The sequence below is a fragment of the Salvelinus alpinus genome, chromosome 23 (assembly GCF_045679555.1).
Source record: "Salvelinus alpinus chromosome 23, SLU_Salpinus.1, whole genome shotgun sequence".
NCBI classification, from domain to species: Eukaryota; Metazoa; Chordata; class Actinopteri; order Salmoniformes; family Salmonidae; genus Salvelinus; species Salvelinus alpinus.
The window spans coordinates 38,104,926-38,117,311 of NC_092108.1; the positions used below are offsets into that span (position 1 = coordinate 38,104,926).

Sequence of the window (12,386 nt, forward strand, 5' to 3'; positions counted from 1 at the left end):
ACTTAAATTGTACACGGAGGGCGATGTCAACAACATGCACGTCAGTCTCTAATGGCTCAAAGTTGAGGAGAGATTGACTGCATCACTATTGGTCTTTGTGCGAGCTGTTGATGTGTTGAAGGCACCGACCTGTCTGTTCAAGCAGTTGGCACACAGTTCAGACACTCATCGGTACAACACAAAACACGCAATCAGAGGTCTCTTCACAGTCCCCAGTCCAGAACAGAATCTGGGAAATGCACAGCGTTAAATAGAGTCATGACTACATGGAACTCTCTGCCACCCCAGCTAACTCAAGCTAGCAATACAAACAGATTAAAATAACAGATAAAGCAACACCTTATGGAACAACAGGGACTGTGAAGAGACATCTGCTATTTCTGAAGCGTGAGACAGAGATGATGTAATGTTATGTATATTATTTGTTGTGTTTTGTTTCCTGTTTGACCCCCAGGATCCCAAATTAGCCGCTACCAATTGGGGATCCTTGGGTTCAAACCACCAGCTCTCCCCAGGGAATGAGTTTTGAATCAAATCAGCATAGCTGCTGGATAGAAGCCCAAACCACAGTCTTCACCACTTGCTTCTTAAGAGATCTGGGCCAGAGTCAGATGAACTTGTGGTTACCATTATTATGTCTCTGCGTGCAGTTTGCAGGAAGTTGCTAACTGCGCTAGCACAATTGCTAACTAGCGTTAGCCCAATGACTGGAAGTCTATGAGTATCTGCATAGACTTCCAGTCATTACGCTAAAGCTAGTTAGCATTTGCTCACAAAGCTACCTCTAACTTCCTTAATACTTGACACAGAGACATAAAAAAAAAGTAGCAACGTGTTAATCGGACTATGGGGAAATAGATAAAGGGCATCATTGCCATAATCCCGAAGTATCCCTTTAAGAGCACCAGATAGTTTATGCCTCAAAAAACAGATCTAGGATCAGGTTTCCTAATCTTAGTCATTATATGCTAACCAAGAAAGCTGACCGTGGACCTGTGGTGTAGCCAAACCTCTATAAGACGATATTGGCCCTACTGCTACTGTCTGCCTGATGTCCCATACAGATATGAAGACATACGGTAGATGATGTCCACAAGCCTATCCTGTATCAGCCTCAAACTTGCACTCAACTTCGCTTCCAATTATCTGTTTCGTATTTGTTCTGAATAGGTCCAAAAGTATCAGATCTCAGCATCACGCAGGCATGAAATTATTAAGAGAAATCTGACTTCTGAGGAGAAATCGGAGGAAAACATCAGTAACCTTGTCTCTAGAGAGGTTCTAGTCCAGCGTTTCCAAAAACTCGGTCCCAGGGAACCCAAGAGGTGCATGTTTTGGTTTTTGCCCCAGCACTACACAGCTGATTCAAATAATCAAAGCTTGATGATGAGTTAATTATTTGAATCAGCTGTGTACTGCTAGGACAAAAACCAAAAGATGCACCCCTTGGGGTTCCGCAGGACCGAGTTTGGGAAAAGCGGTCTAGTCTATGAGAAACTCTCTCCTCCCTCTGGTTTTCTCCAGCTCAAAGCTTGAGCTTCAGAAGTCACATGTGTCTCACTGCTGAGCGCTCTGACAACGAAATTAGCAAAATGATTCATTCATGTCTCAAGGCAGAATGTTTGCTTGGTAAGCAGCTGGTTGGGCCTGTGAAATATTTTAATATTTTAAGATTGTAGTTATTTATTCAATATTATTGCCAAATTGATACAGGGATGCTTGGCTGTGATATCAAAACATTCTAATTAAAACAATTCTCAGTAGGCTATATAATACCTCTGTAGCAGTTAGTTGCATTGCATGCTCTTACAATAAGAAATCCAAATGTTTGTGCTTTATACAGTATGGTAATTCTTGATAAAGTGACAAATGCCTATGGCAAAACACCTGTTCAAAGGCCCTAGAAGAACCTTCTCCTCTAGTGCAACATGTATGAGCAGATTATACGTTTGTAGGCCTGTCTAATCGGCGAGATCACTGTATGTTTTCATAACACCATCCTGTAGCTGTTCGCCTGTCAGGGCTGAGTCAAAACCGTGGAGGTGTCTGTCAATTAGTATTCCTTTACACCGACTCTCAGCATATGACTCCTCTCAAACACGTGCGCTCTTGACATGAGCATGATGAATGACAATACCGACTGTGAATCTAAATTTCACGAACTCCTTTTCCATACCTGTGCATTTTCTTGATCGAAAGTGTTGACAAATGAGCTGTGTTAGCCTTCTAACATGCGTAACACTTCTCATGTACCTACAGAATTGTAATTTCAATAGGCTAAGCGTACAAGAGCAACAGCGTTTAGATGTGAATAGGCTACAATGAACTAACACTACTAGAAAGCAATGCAATAGAAATGCTTTTCTATTTGAGTGCAAAACTATCAGTCGGCATGATCTCGCTGCAATGTGCAGAACTAAATGTAAACGTAGCCTGTCACTGTTGACCCGCGGGAAAGGCAGACAGTTAGTTACCTGTTCCAGGTGTCTCCGGTACCCACTTCAGCGGACCGATCTGTCGCACCTGGAAAGCGGTCTTCACCTCATGACAGCTGTACGCGCCAACATCCTCTACTTTCAGCAGAAACAGAACAGCCAGCCAAAACCAGCAGAAGTTTACACGTGTGCATACTGCTCTGAACATTGCCGCATCTCAATCCAGGTGTCAGTAGGTTAGTGTAAATCGATGATTCCACCGCCGGTTAAGAAAATGTACGACACAAATAAAATGGAACGGTTGTTACAATTAAACGTCCATGACACGAGGTCTGCATCGGGTTCTCACATTATTGGTTTTAATGCATAAAGGCCTATAGGATATTGTCTTGAGGAGGGGAGAGACGGTATTGTAGTAGACGAAGATTGGTAGACGTCCCACACTCAACTGGCGCTGTTCGACTGCGTGCATGCTTCTCTCCCCCAAGCCATGCGCTTCTCTCTCCGAAGCTATGCATACGCGTTCACTCTCCCCCCACCCTCTTTGATCAGTTAACGGGTGTCAGATATGAATAAATAATATCTCATTTTCAGGTTGGGCTATTTCATTTAATCATTTAATAGGTTAAACCAACGTGGGACAAACGTTCATTTAACGTCTATGCCCAGTGGGTTGCATATTTATATTTGGTATATTTGGTATATGGCCAATATACAATGGCTAAGGGCTGTTTTTATGCACGACACAGTGCCTGGATACAGCCGTTAGCCATGGTATATTGGCCATATACCACAAACCCCCGAGGTCCTTTAATGCTTTTATACACTGGTTACCAACTTAATTAGAACAGTAAGAAGTAATATTGCGGCATACCGGTGGTATATGGTCTGATACACCATGGCTTTCAGCCGATCAGCATTCAGGGCTCGAAACACCCAGTTTATAAAACAGTATAGATAATGACATCCTATTCAATAAAGTGCATGGTTGATCAATTCAACATTTACATATTTAATGGATTTCAAAGTGTCACTTGAGTTTGACAATCTGACATATCAGGCTCTTTATAAAACAACTTTCATAAAAATATTTTAAACAATGATGTATTATGCAAATAGGCCTATTTGGTCTTAGGAATCAAATTCCAGATGACTGAATAATATTTTGGTGAATGGTGACAGTGAAAAACTTACCCGAACACGCAGCTGTAAATGGCTATTTTGCCTGTGATTAAGGAATAAACGAACTTTCTGACAACCGTGCTGGAGCAAATACAGGACTGTTTAGTGTACTATACTGCTCTCTGCTGGTGAAATTGCAGCAAAACACACAATGTATTTTATTTAACTAGGAAAGTCAGTTAAGAACAAATTCTTATTCATAATGACGGCCTACCATGGACTATCCCTTTAGACCAGGGCTCTACATTAACTTTTTTCGCCACTTGTCATTCGGGCAAGTAGGACTGATTCTTTACATGTCCGAAAACTCAAGTCACTCCCCCCCTAAAAACAAAAATCTGTGACACCATGGGCCAAAAAGGTAACTTCAAATTGTGTGATATGATGCAAAGAACCACTTCGCAAAATAACATGAATTATTATCACTGGTACTGACAATGGAAGGCTGCTGGTCTCTGATACCATGTATTATATATGTCCTGCGTTGTGGCCAGCAAGGCACTTAACCCCCCACAAAGTAAAATACTGCACTGATAGGCTACTGATTAAAACACATGTGGTCCGTCAATCCTCCATCTGCAGAGCTACTGGGTGTGCAGGCTTTTCATCCAACCCTGCTCAAAACACACCAGAGTCAGTTTTTAAGGTCCTGCTGAGCAGCTGATTATTTTATTTTTTTACAATGTGGGTTTCAAGCCGGGTTGGAACAAAAGCCTGCACATCAAATATCTCCCGAGGACTCTCCAGGAGGGTTGGCCACCCTGCAACACTACAATTACAACCAAATACATTTTATGTCTTTATAAAAAATGATTCCCTCATTCAATGAACCAGAGATTAAATGGCTAGGGTGGGCGAGGTAGCGAACTAAGACGTTTATCTATTTGTAAGGTTAAAATATTCAGTGTTCAGGGGAGATCATGACAGCATAGGAGTTACTTCTCAATTAGGCTATTCTAATCATATATTCTTTTAACTTTATCAGAATTACATGGCCAGTATTGAATAGAAGAGAATCCTAGCAAATTTTGAGCGCTTGAGAGACGGTTTTACAACCGGGTATGCAGCGTTGGTTTCATCAACTGCCACCCATATCAACTGTGTGTTGGCCATTTGCGGTTAAAAGTTATTTTAGGACATCGGACACGACATGAATACATGCTAATAGCTAAATAGTTAACTATCGAAATAACCCTGCCAAACTACACAATATGATTTGAATTGGCTATCTAGTTACTGTAGTCTGTATATCATTATTTGACCTGCTGCGCAAATGTCTCTCTCTCTCTCTCCTCTGACAACAGCCCACTGGCGCACACGCAGGTGATGCACACACCATGAACTTTCCAGAATTTTAATTGATGAACAAATATATGATATAACTTGGCAAATAACTCACCAGAAATTATCAACACAGTGCAAACGCGGCTCCCTTTGATGATTGAAAGACCGCCTGTGCCTGTCAATGCCTACAATAATTGTACTCTGATATTTTTTTATTTTTTTATTTATTCATCATACAAAATAAACAATTTACATCCCTACATCAAACATTTAACAAAACAAAACACAGGTATAAACAAGAAAGTAATAAATACATATAAATAACATTTTAAAAAATATATTTAAAAATTATTTAAAAAAAAAAAGACAATTCTAGTGCAATTGTATTCACTCAGAAAAAAATATCATAATGATTCAGGAAGATGTTATTCACTATGGATAATGTTTTAAGATTATTAAATTCAATCCAAAATATTTGTAATTTTGGTATAGAATTTAAAAATGTTGTAAATAAAGTATTTGGCAAAAATAATTGTTTAAAATCCCAATAATTTCAATGGTCTTGTTATCATTGCAATAGTAACATATTATATCCTTCATGTCAAAAACATGGATAGTGTTCATAATGGTAAATAAGTATTTTGCAAGGTTTTTCTATCACAGATTTACATTCATAGAATAAGTTAGTCAGATTTTCACTTTCTTTTTAGCAGAAAATGCAGATATCATCTATATCTATTAGGAATCAAGGTAAGACCCAGATGCAGATTGTCAAAGTAACAATATTTGTTATAGCAACAGGGGCAGGTAACAACAGGTCAAATCAGCCATAGGTCAGTAATCCAGAGGTGGGGCAAAGGTACAGGACAGCAGGCGGGTGGGCTCAGGGTCAGGACAGGCAGAGTAGTCGGGCAGGCGGGCTCTTGGTTGCAGACGGCGATATGATTGGTTTTCGCAACCAGAGATTTCCTCGACTCACCGTTGTCAGGGGCAACGAGACACATCCTATACCTGCAAGGGGCTTTTGACTATCAACATTTTATGTTTAAAAAATTAATATTGAATATATGTGCGTTAGTGATACACTGTTATTAGTCCAAATAAAAATAAAGTCTGTTTACCGAAAGAAAAACATGCTGCAGCCTGAATCATTGAGAGAACGCATGGCAGAGTAGTTTCAGGCCACCCCATCCTCGCCCTTTGAATACACCGCATGCCATGTCAATGAAACAGAACTCAGGGCTGGATGGATAAAAAGAAAGCGATAGAACAACAGAACAAAGTAAAAGAGAGTAAAAATCACATGAATAGAATAAAACTTCAATATTTTATTAACACAAAAATCAGCTGCGTTGGCCGGGAATCGAACCCGGGTCAACTGCTTGGAAGGCAGCTATGCTCACCACTATACCACCAACGCTTGGCTGAAAATTAACTTGGAGTATCCAGTTTTTGAAAGTGACATAAAATATATGCCTAACAAGCTACATGAAGAGATTAATTTCAAAGGGTGATTCAAACAAAATATCGTATTTCACTGGCCGGGAATCGAACCCGAGTCCATACATCAGAATACAACTACGCGAAACACTATACCACCAACGCTTGACTGCGTATCTAGATGTAACTGTCCGCTTTTGAAAGTGAAAGTGAAAGAAAGCCTATGTCTTACATTACCAGATCAATTTCATTTTAATGTTAGGCTAAACAATCTTTGCATTGTAACAAACACTTTGCATTATAGCAGCTCTACAACCTAACATTAGCCAATTGAAGTGTTTGAATTTGATATTTAAAAAAAATTACATTCGGCAAACTACAAACACTCAATTATCTTGCCTACATTTTACTCTCGCGTGGGCTAAAGAGACTGTTGGTAAAATCACTGCCCCCTGTGAGGATCGAACTCACGACCTTCAGATTATGAGACTGACGCGCTACCTACTGCGCTAAGGAGGCTTCTGTTAGAACTGATAATTATATCATACAAGAATGTTTTTGACTGGTCAATTCAATATTGGTCAATTTATTATCATGTACATATAGACCATTAATTGAACATCAAAGCAATTATCATAACTGAGAGTATGATCGTTGTGATAAAGAATAATTCAACCCCTAGCCCTGTCCCTGTAATAATTAGCATGTAAGCATTTCGTTGGACCGTGTACACCATGTGTAACCCATGGCGCCGGAGGGGATAGCTGCTGTTTTACGGGCTCCTAACCAACTGTGCTTTTTTGTTTGTGTTGTTTGTAACTTATTTTGTACATAATGTTGCTGCTAATATATTTCGACTCGAAGGATATACTGCTTTCTCGAGAACAAGCCCAAATCCTCATAATTTGCATGAAGACGGCAAAAAAAGGAGCGGAGATCAGGCTGCCTTATGAGAATTCGTAGGCGAGTGAGTAAACCTCCACTAGCATCCGTTCTATTGGCCAACGTGCAATCACTGGAAAATAAAATGGACGATCTACGATTAAGACTATCCTACCGTGCCTCCGGAGGGGCGCAGTGGTCTAAGGCTAGCTGTGCCGCTAGAGATCATGTTTTAAGTTCAGGCTCTTTTATGTCCAGGCTCTGTCACAGCCGGCCGCGACCGGGAGACCCATGGGGCGGCGCACAATTGCCTACGTCATCTGGGTTAGGGGAGGGTTTTGCCAGCAGGGTTGTTCTTGTCCCATCCGGCACTAGTAACTCCTGTGGCGGGCCGAGCGAAGTACTCGCTGACACGGTCGCCAGGTGCACGGCGTTTCCTCCGACACATTGGTGCGGCTGGCTTCAGGGTTAAGCATTGTGTCAAGAAGCAGTGCAGCTTGGCTGGGTTGTGTTTCGGAGGATTCACGGCTAACAATGAGCTTCCTTATTGTGCTGTCGAGATTCTGGGAGAGGCGTAGTTTTCCAACCAGCAATGACCTGAGTGAGGATGTTGAGGACCTCTGGGAACAAGTGGTCATCTGGTCTTTTTAGCTGGGTGGTAGAGGATGGCTGGGTGGTGGAGGATGGCTGGGTGTTGGAGGATGGCTGGGTGGTGGAGGATGGCTGGGTGGTGGACTTGGTTATGATTGGTTGTCGCAACCGGCCCTCAGGGAAGAGCTCCATGTATTCCTTGAAAGCCATCTTATTAGCAGCATGGTTTTTGAAATCACTCCTCACTGGCTGAGGCAGATTCTTTCTGCATCGATGTCACCAAATACCCAGGCCAGCACATTTTCAACCACCCACTTGAAGGTCTGCCCCTTTTAAAGAGCAAACTGCATCTCATGCTGACCCAGCAAATGTGCCCTGCTTGCTGGGTTGCCACCTCTGAGCAGTACAGCCCTCCTGGCTGAATCCACCACTTTGACTGGAGACACAGCCCTGCTCTATGCACTTTTAGTCGTTTTTGTCCTGTAACTCCTGGAATCCTTACTGTCCTTTAAGACAAGGCTTCCATTTGGCAGTTTTCTGAACCTGGGCTCCATGTCTGCTGTGAACATAAAGGGGAAAGTTTGTATTTAATAAGCATAAAGAATATACATTTTAATCAGTGAGCAGACTGGATTAATAGATGGAACAATAAAATGAAGTATATAAACTCTAGCTACTTGTGTTATCTTAAGCTACTTGCTAAAGGACATTTATACCACAAACAGACACACCAGCATAAGCAAGAGCATGGGATATGGCTTGTGCCTTTTGATTCATAATTAACATGATGACCCTAGCCTATTTGATATCAAGACAGTGTTTGCCCTATAGCTATGTCTAGTCCAAATACCTAAATTAAAAGAGAAAATAAGAGGTTTGAAAAACAACTATTAGCTATAAAATAAAATAAACATAAAAAAATAAAAATACACGTTGTTTAGATTGCTAGCTATTGTAATAAGCAAATAATAACTCCAGTTTAGTATGGAAATAGTTGGGTTAACAGAATATTTTGATGGTCAGAGTCATCGGACGTTAAGCTAGCTGACGTTACTTCGATAACATGTGTCAGTGTCAAAACACCAGTTCACTAACGCGTTAGATAGCGTTACTGTAGCGACACTGTAACTCTTGATAACCGTGCTAACATAGTACTGTAGCCTAATACACTGATTTTACCTGCTAGATATTCCGATCGATGATGATGATGAATGAAAACGGCAGACAACAATAATTGTAGCTAACGTTACTCCAGAAAAGAAAGATATCTCGCCAAAATAACCTGAGAGGAAATATGTTTTTCCATGATTATATTCTAGCGTTTAAAGGTCCCGCCATAGCTCATAGTAAACGTTACTTCAGAAAATAAAGATAACTCCCGAACAAAATTACCTGAGAGGAAATATATTTTTCCATGGTCCTCTTCTAGAGTTTAAAGGTCCCGCTATAGCTATATCCTCATTGGTTAATTATTGATTACTTCTTGGTTGCACTGGCGTCTCGGATTGGTTGGCGAGTGGAATTCTTTGCAACGTCTATGTTGCGGACGGCGATATGATTGGTTGTTGCAACCAGAAATTTCCTCGACGCACGGTTGTCAGGGGGCGCCAAGGAGGCTTGCATCAAACTGAGTGTAATGGGTCCTAGGTATAGCTGGTGTAGAGTCAGGCGCAGGACAGCAGATATGAGTAATCAACGTACTTTTACTCAAAATGTCAAATATACATAACAAATACACGCACACCATGACAGAACGAAAATACAATAAACAATCACTCACAAAATACCACATGGGGAACAGAGGGTTAAATATAAACAAGTCATTAGTTGAGTGAAACCAGGTGTAAAAAGAGAGACAGAACAAATGGAAAATGAAAAGTGGATCGGCGGTGGCTAGAAAGCCGAAAAATGTATCACTAGCCACTTTAAACAATGTCACTTAATATAATGTTTACATACCCTACACTACTCATCTCATATGTATATACTGTACTCTATACCATCTACTGCATCTTGCCATCTTTATGTAATACATGTATCACTAGCCACTTTAAACAATGCCACTTTTATATGTTTACATACCCTACATTACTCATCTCATATGTATATACTGTACTCGATACCATCTACTGCATCTTGCCTATGCCGTTCTGTACCATCACTCATTCATATATCTTTATGTACATGTTCTTCATCCCTTTACACTTGTGTGTATGAGGTAGTTGTTGTGAAATTGTTAGGTCAGATTACTCGTTGGTTATTACTGCATTGTCGGAACTAGAAGCACAAGCATTTCGCTACACTCGCATTAACATCTGCTAACCATGTGTATGTGACAAATATAATTAAATTTGATTTGATTTGATGTTAGTGTGCAACATGAAAATGCTAAGCAGGCCTTCTCTAACCTTGTGATACAAAGGATTGAGATTGAAAATGTATGTGAGTGCAAATAGTAATCCTAGACCATTTCTTTAAATAACATGTCCAATAGGCTAATAACAGTATAATCTAGATCAATTACTTAATGTACCTATCCTATAAACCGTTTGCAAGATTTTTGCGAATCCCATTCATTACAATTACTTCTAACCAAATATTTCCAGTTTCCGTAGTGTAGTGGTTATCACGTTCGCCTAACACGCGAAAGGTCCCCGGTTCGAGACCGGGCGGAAACAATTTTTACATCACCCTAGGAAAAAAATCTATTCCTTGGGGTATTCAAATCCTACCCCTCGCCTAACACGCAAAAGGTCTCCGGTTCGAGACCGGGCGGAAACACTTTTTACATCACCCTAGGAAAAAAAATCTATTCCTTGGGGTATTCAAATCCTACCCTGGAGGTCTGGAGTACTGCTCGTTTTCTGTTCTACCAAATAACTAATTGGACAAGTCTGCATGACCGCAATAAACAATCCCACTCCGCCCCCTGGACACCTCTTCCCCAGAGCTAAACAACCATATTTTTTTATTTTTTTTTATTTAACCTTTATTTAACCAGGTAGGCAAATTGAGAACACGTTCTCATTTACAATTGCGACCTGGCCAAGATAAAGCAAAGCAGTTCGACACATACAACAACACATGGAGTAAAACAAACATATAGTCAATAATACAGTGAAAAAAAAAAAATAAGTCTATATACAATGTGAGCAAGTGAGGTGAGATAAGGGAGGTGAAGGCAAACAAATATATGTATAAATAAATAAAAATATAAAAGGCCATGGAGGCGAAGTGAGTACAACACAGCAAGTAAAAAAAAAAAAAATTAAAAATAAAAAATAAAAAAATAATAATAATAAATAAAAAATAAATAAAAATAAAACAATGGAATGGTTGGTTTGCAGTGGAAGAAAGTGCAAAGTAGAGACAGAAATAATGGGGTGCAAAGGAGCAAAATAAATTAATAAATAAATACAGTAGGTAAAGAGGTAGTTGTTTGGGCTAAATTGTAGATGGGTTATGTACAGGTGCAGTAATCTATGAGCTGCTCTGACAGCTGGTGCTTAAAGCTAGTGAGGGAGATAGGTGTTTCCAGTTTCAGAGATTTTTGTAGTTCGTTCCAGTCATTGGCAGCAGAGAACTGGAAGGAGAGGCGTCCAAAGGAAGAATTGGTTTTGGGGGTGACTAGAGAGATATACCTGCTGGAGCGCGTGCTACAGGTAGGTGCTGCTATGGTGACCAGCGAGCTGAGATAAGGGGGGACTTTACCTAGCAGGGTCTTGTAGATGACCTGGAACCAGTGGGTTTGGCGACGAGTATGAAGCGAGGGCCAGCCAACGAGAGTGTACAGGTCGCAGTGGTGGGTAGTATATGGGGCTTTGGTGACAAAACGGATGGCACTGTGATAGACTGCATCCAATTTATTGAGTAGGGTTTTGGAGGCTATTTTGTAAATGACATCACCGAAGTCGAGGATTGGTAGGATGGTCAGTTTTACAAGGGTATGTTTGGCAGCATGAGTAAAGGATGCTTTGTTGCGGAATAGGAAGCCAATTCTAGATTTGACTTTGGATTGGAGATGTTTGATGTGAGTCTGGAAGGAGAGTTTACAGTCTAACCAGACACCTAGGTATTTGTAGGTGTTCACATATTCTAAGTCAGAGCCGTCCAAAGTAGTGATGTTGGACAGGCGGGCAGGAGCAGGCAGTGATCGGTTGAAGAGCATGCATTTGGTTTTACTTGTATTTAAGAGCAGTTGGAGGCCACGGAAGGAGAGTTGTATGGCATTGAAGCTCGCCTGGAGGGTTGTTAACACAGTGTCAAAAGAAGGGCCAGAAGTATACAGAATAGTGTCGTCTGCGTAGAGGTGGATCAGAGAATCACCAGCAGCAAGAGCGACATCATTGATGTAAACAGAGAAGAGAGTCGGTCCAAGAATTGAACCCTGTGGCACCCCCATAGAGACTGCCAGAGGCCCGGACAACAGACCCTCCGATTTGACACACTGAACTCGATCAGAGAAGTAGTTGGTGAACCAGGCGAGGCAATCATTAGAGAAACCAAGGCTGTCGAGTCTGCCAATGAGGATGTGGTGATTGACAGAGTCAAAGGCCTTGGCCAGGTCAATGA

General features: G+C 40.9%; 1 protein-coding gene and 2 non-coding genes across 4 annotated transcripts in view; 1 reads left to right on the plus strand and 2 right to left on the minus strand.

The window, feature by feature from the left end:
• The window catches only part of LOC139550910 (glypican-5-like), a 245,809-nt gene extending 242,862 nt beyond the window's left edge, over positions 1 to 2,947 (minus strand). For both annotated transcript variants that reach the window (XM_071362168.1, XM_071362167.1), the window contains exon 1: positions 2,475 to 2,947. In XM_071362168.1, coding sequence (XP_071218269.1) covers positions 2,475 to 2,643 — 169 coding nt within the window. In that variant the 5' untranslated portion in view covers positions 2,644 to 2,947. The remainder of the gene's footprint in view (positions 1 to 2,474) is intronic.
• Positions 2,948 to 6,249: 3,302 nt separating this feature from the next.
• On the minus strand, positions 6,250 to 6,321 carry trnag-ucc (transfer RNA glycine (anticodon UCC)). Its single transcript has one exon. It is a non-coding gene; the product is annotated as a tRNA-Gly (tRNA).
• A 4,098-nt stretch (positions 6,322 to 10,419) lies between these two features.
• On the plus strand, positions 10,420 to 10,492 carry trnav-aac (transfer RNA valine (anticodon AAC)). The gene has a single exon. It is a non-coding gene; the product is annotated as a tRNA-Val (tRNA).
• The last annotated feature ends 1,894 nt before the right edge of the window (positions 10,493 to 12,386 follow it).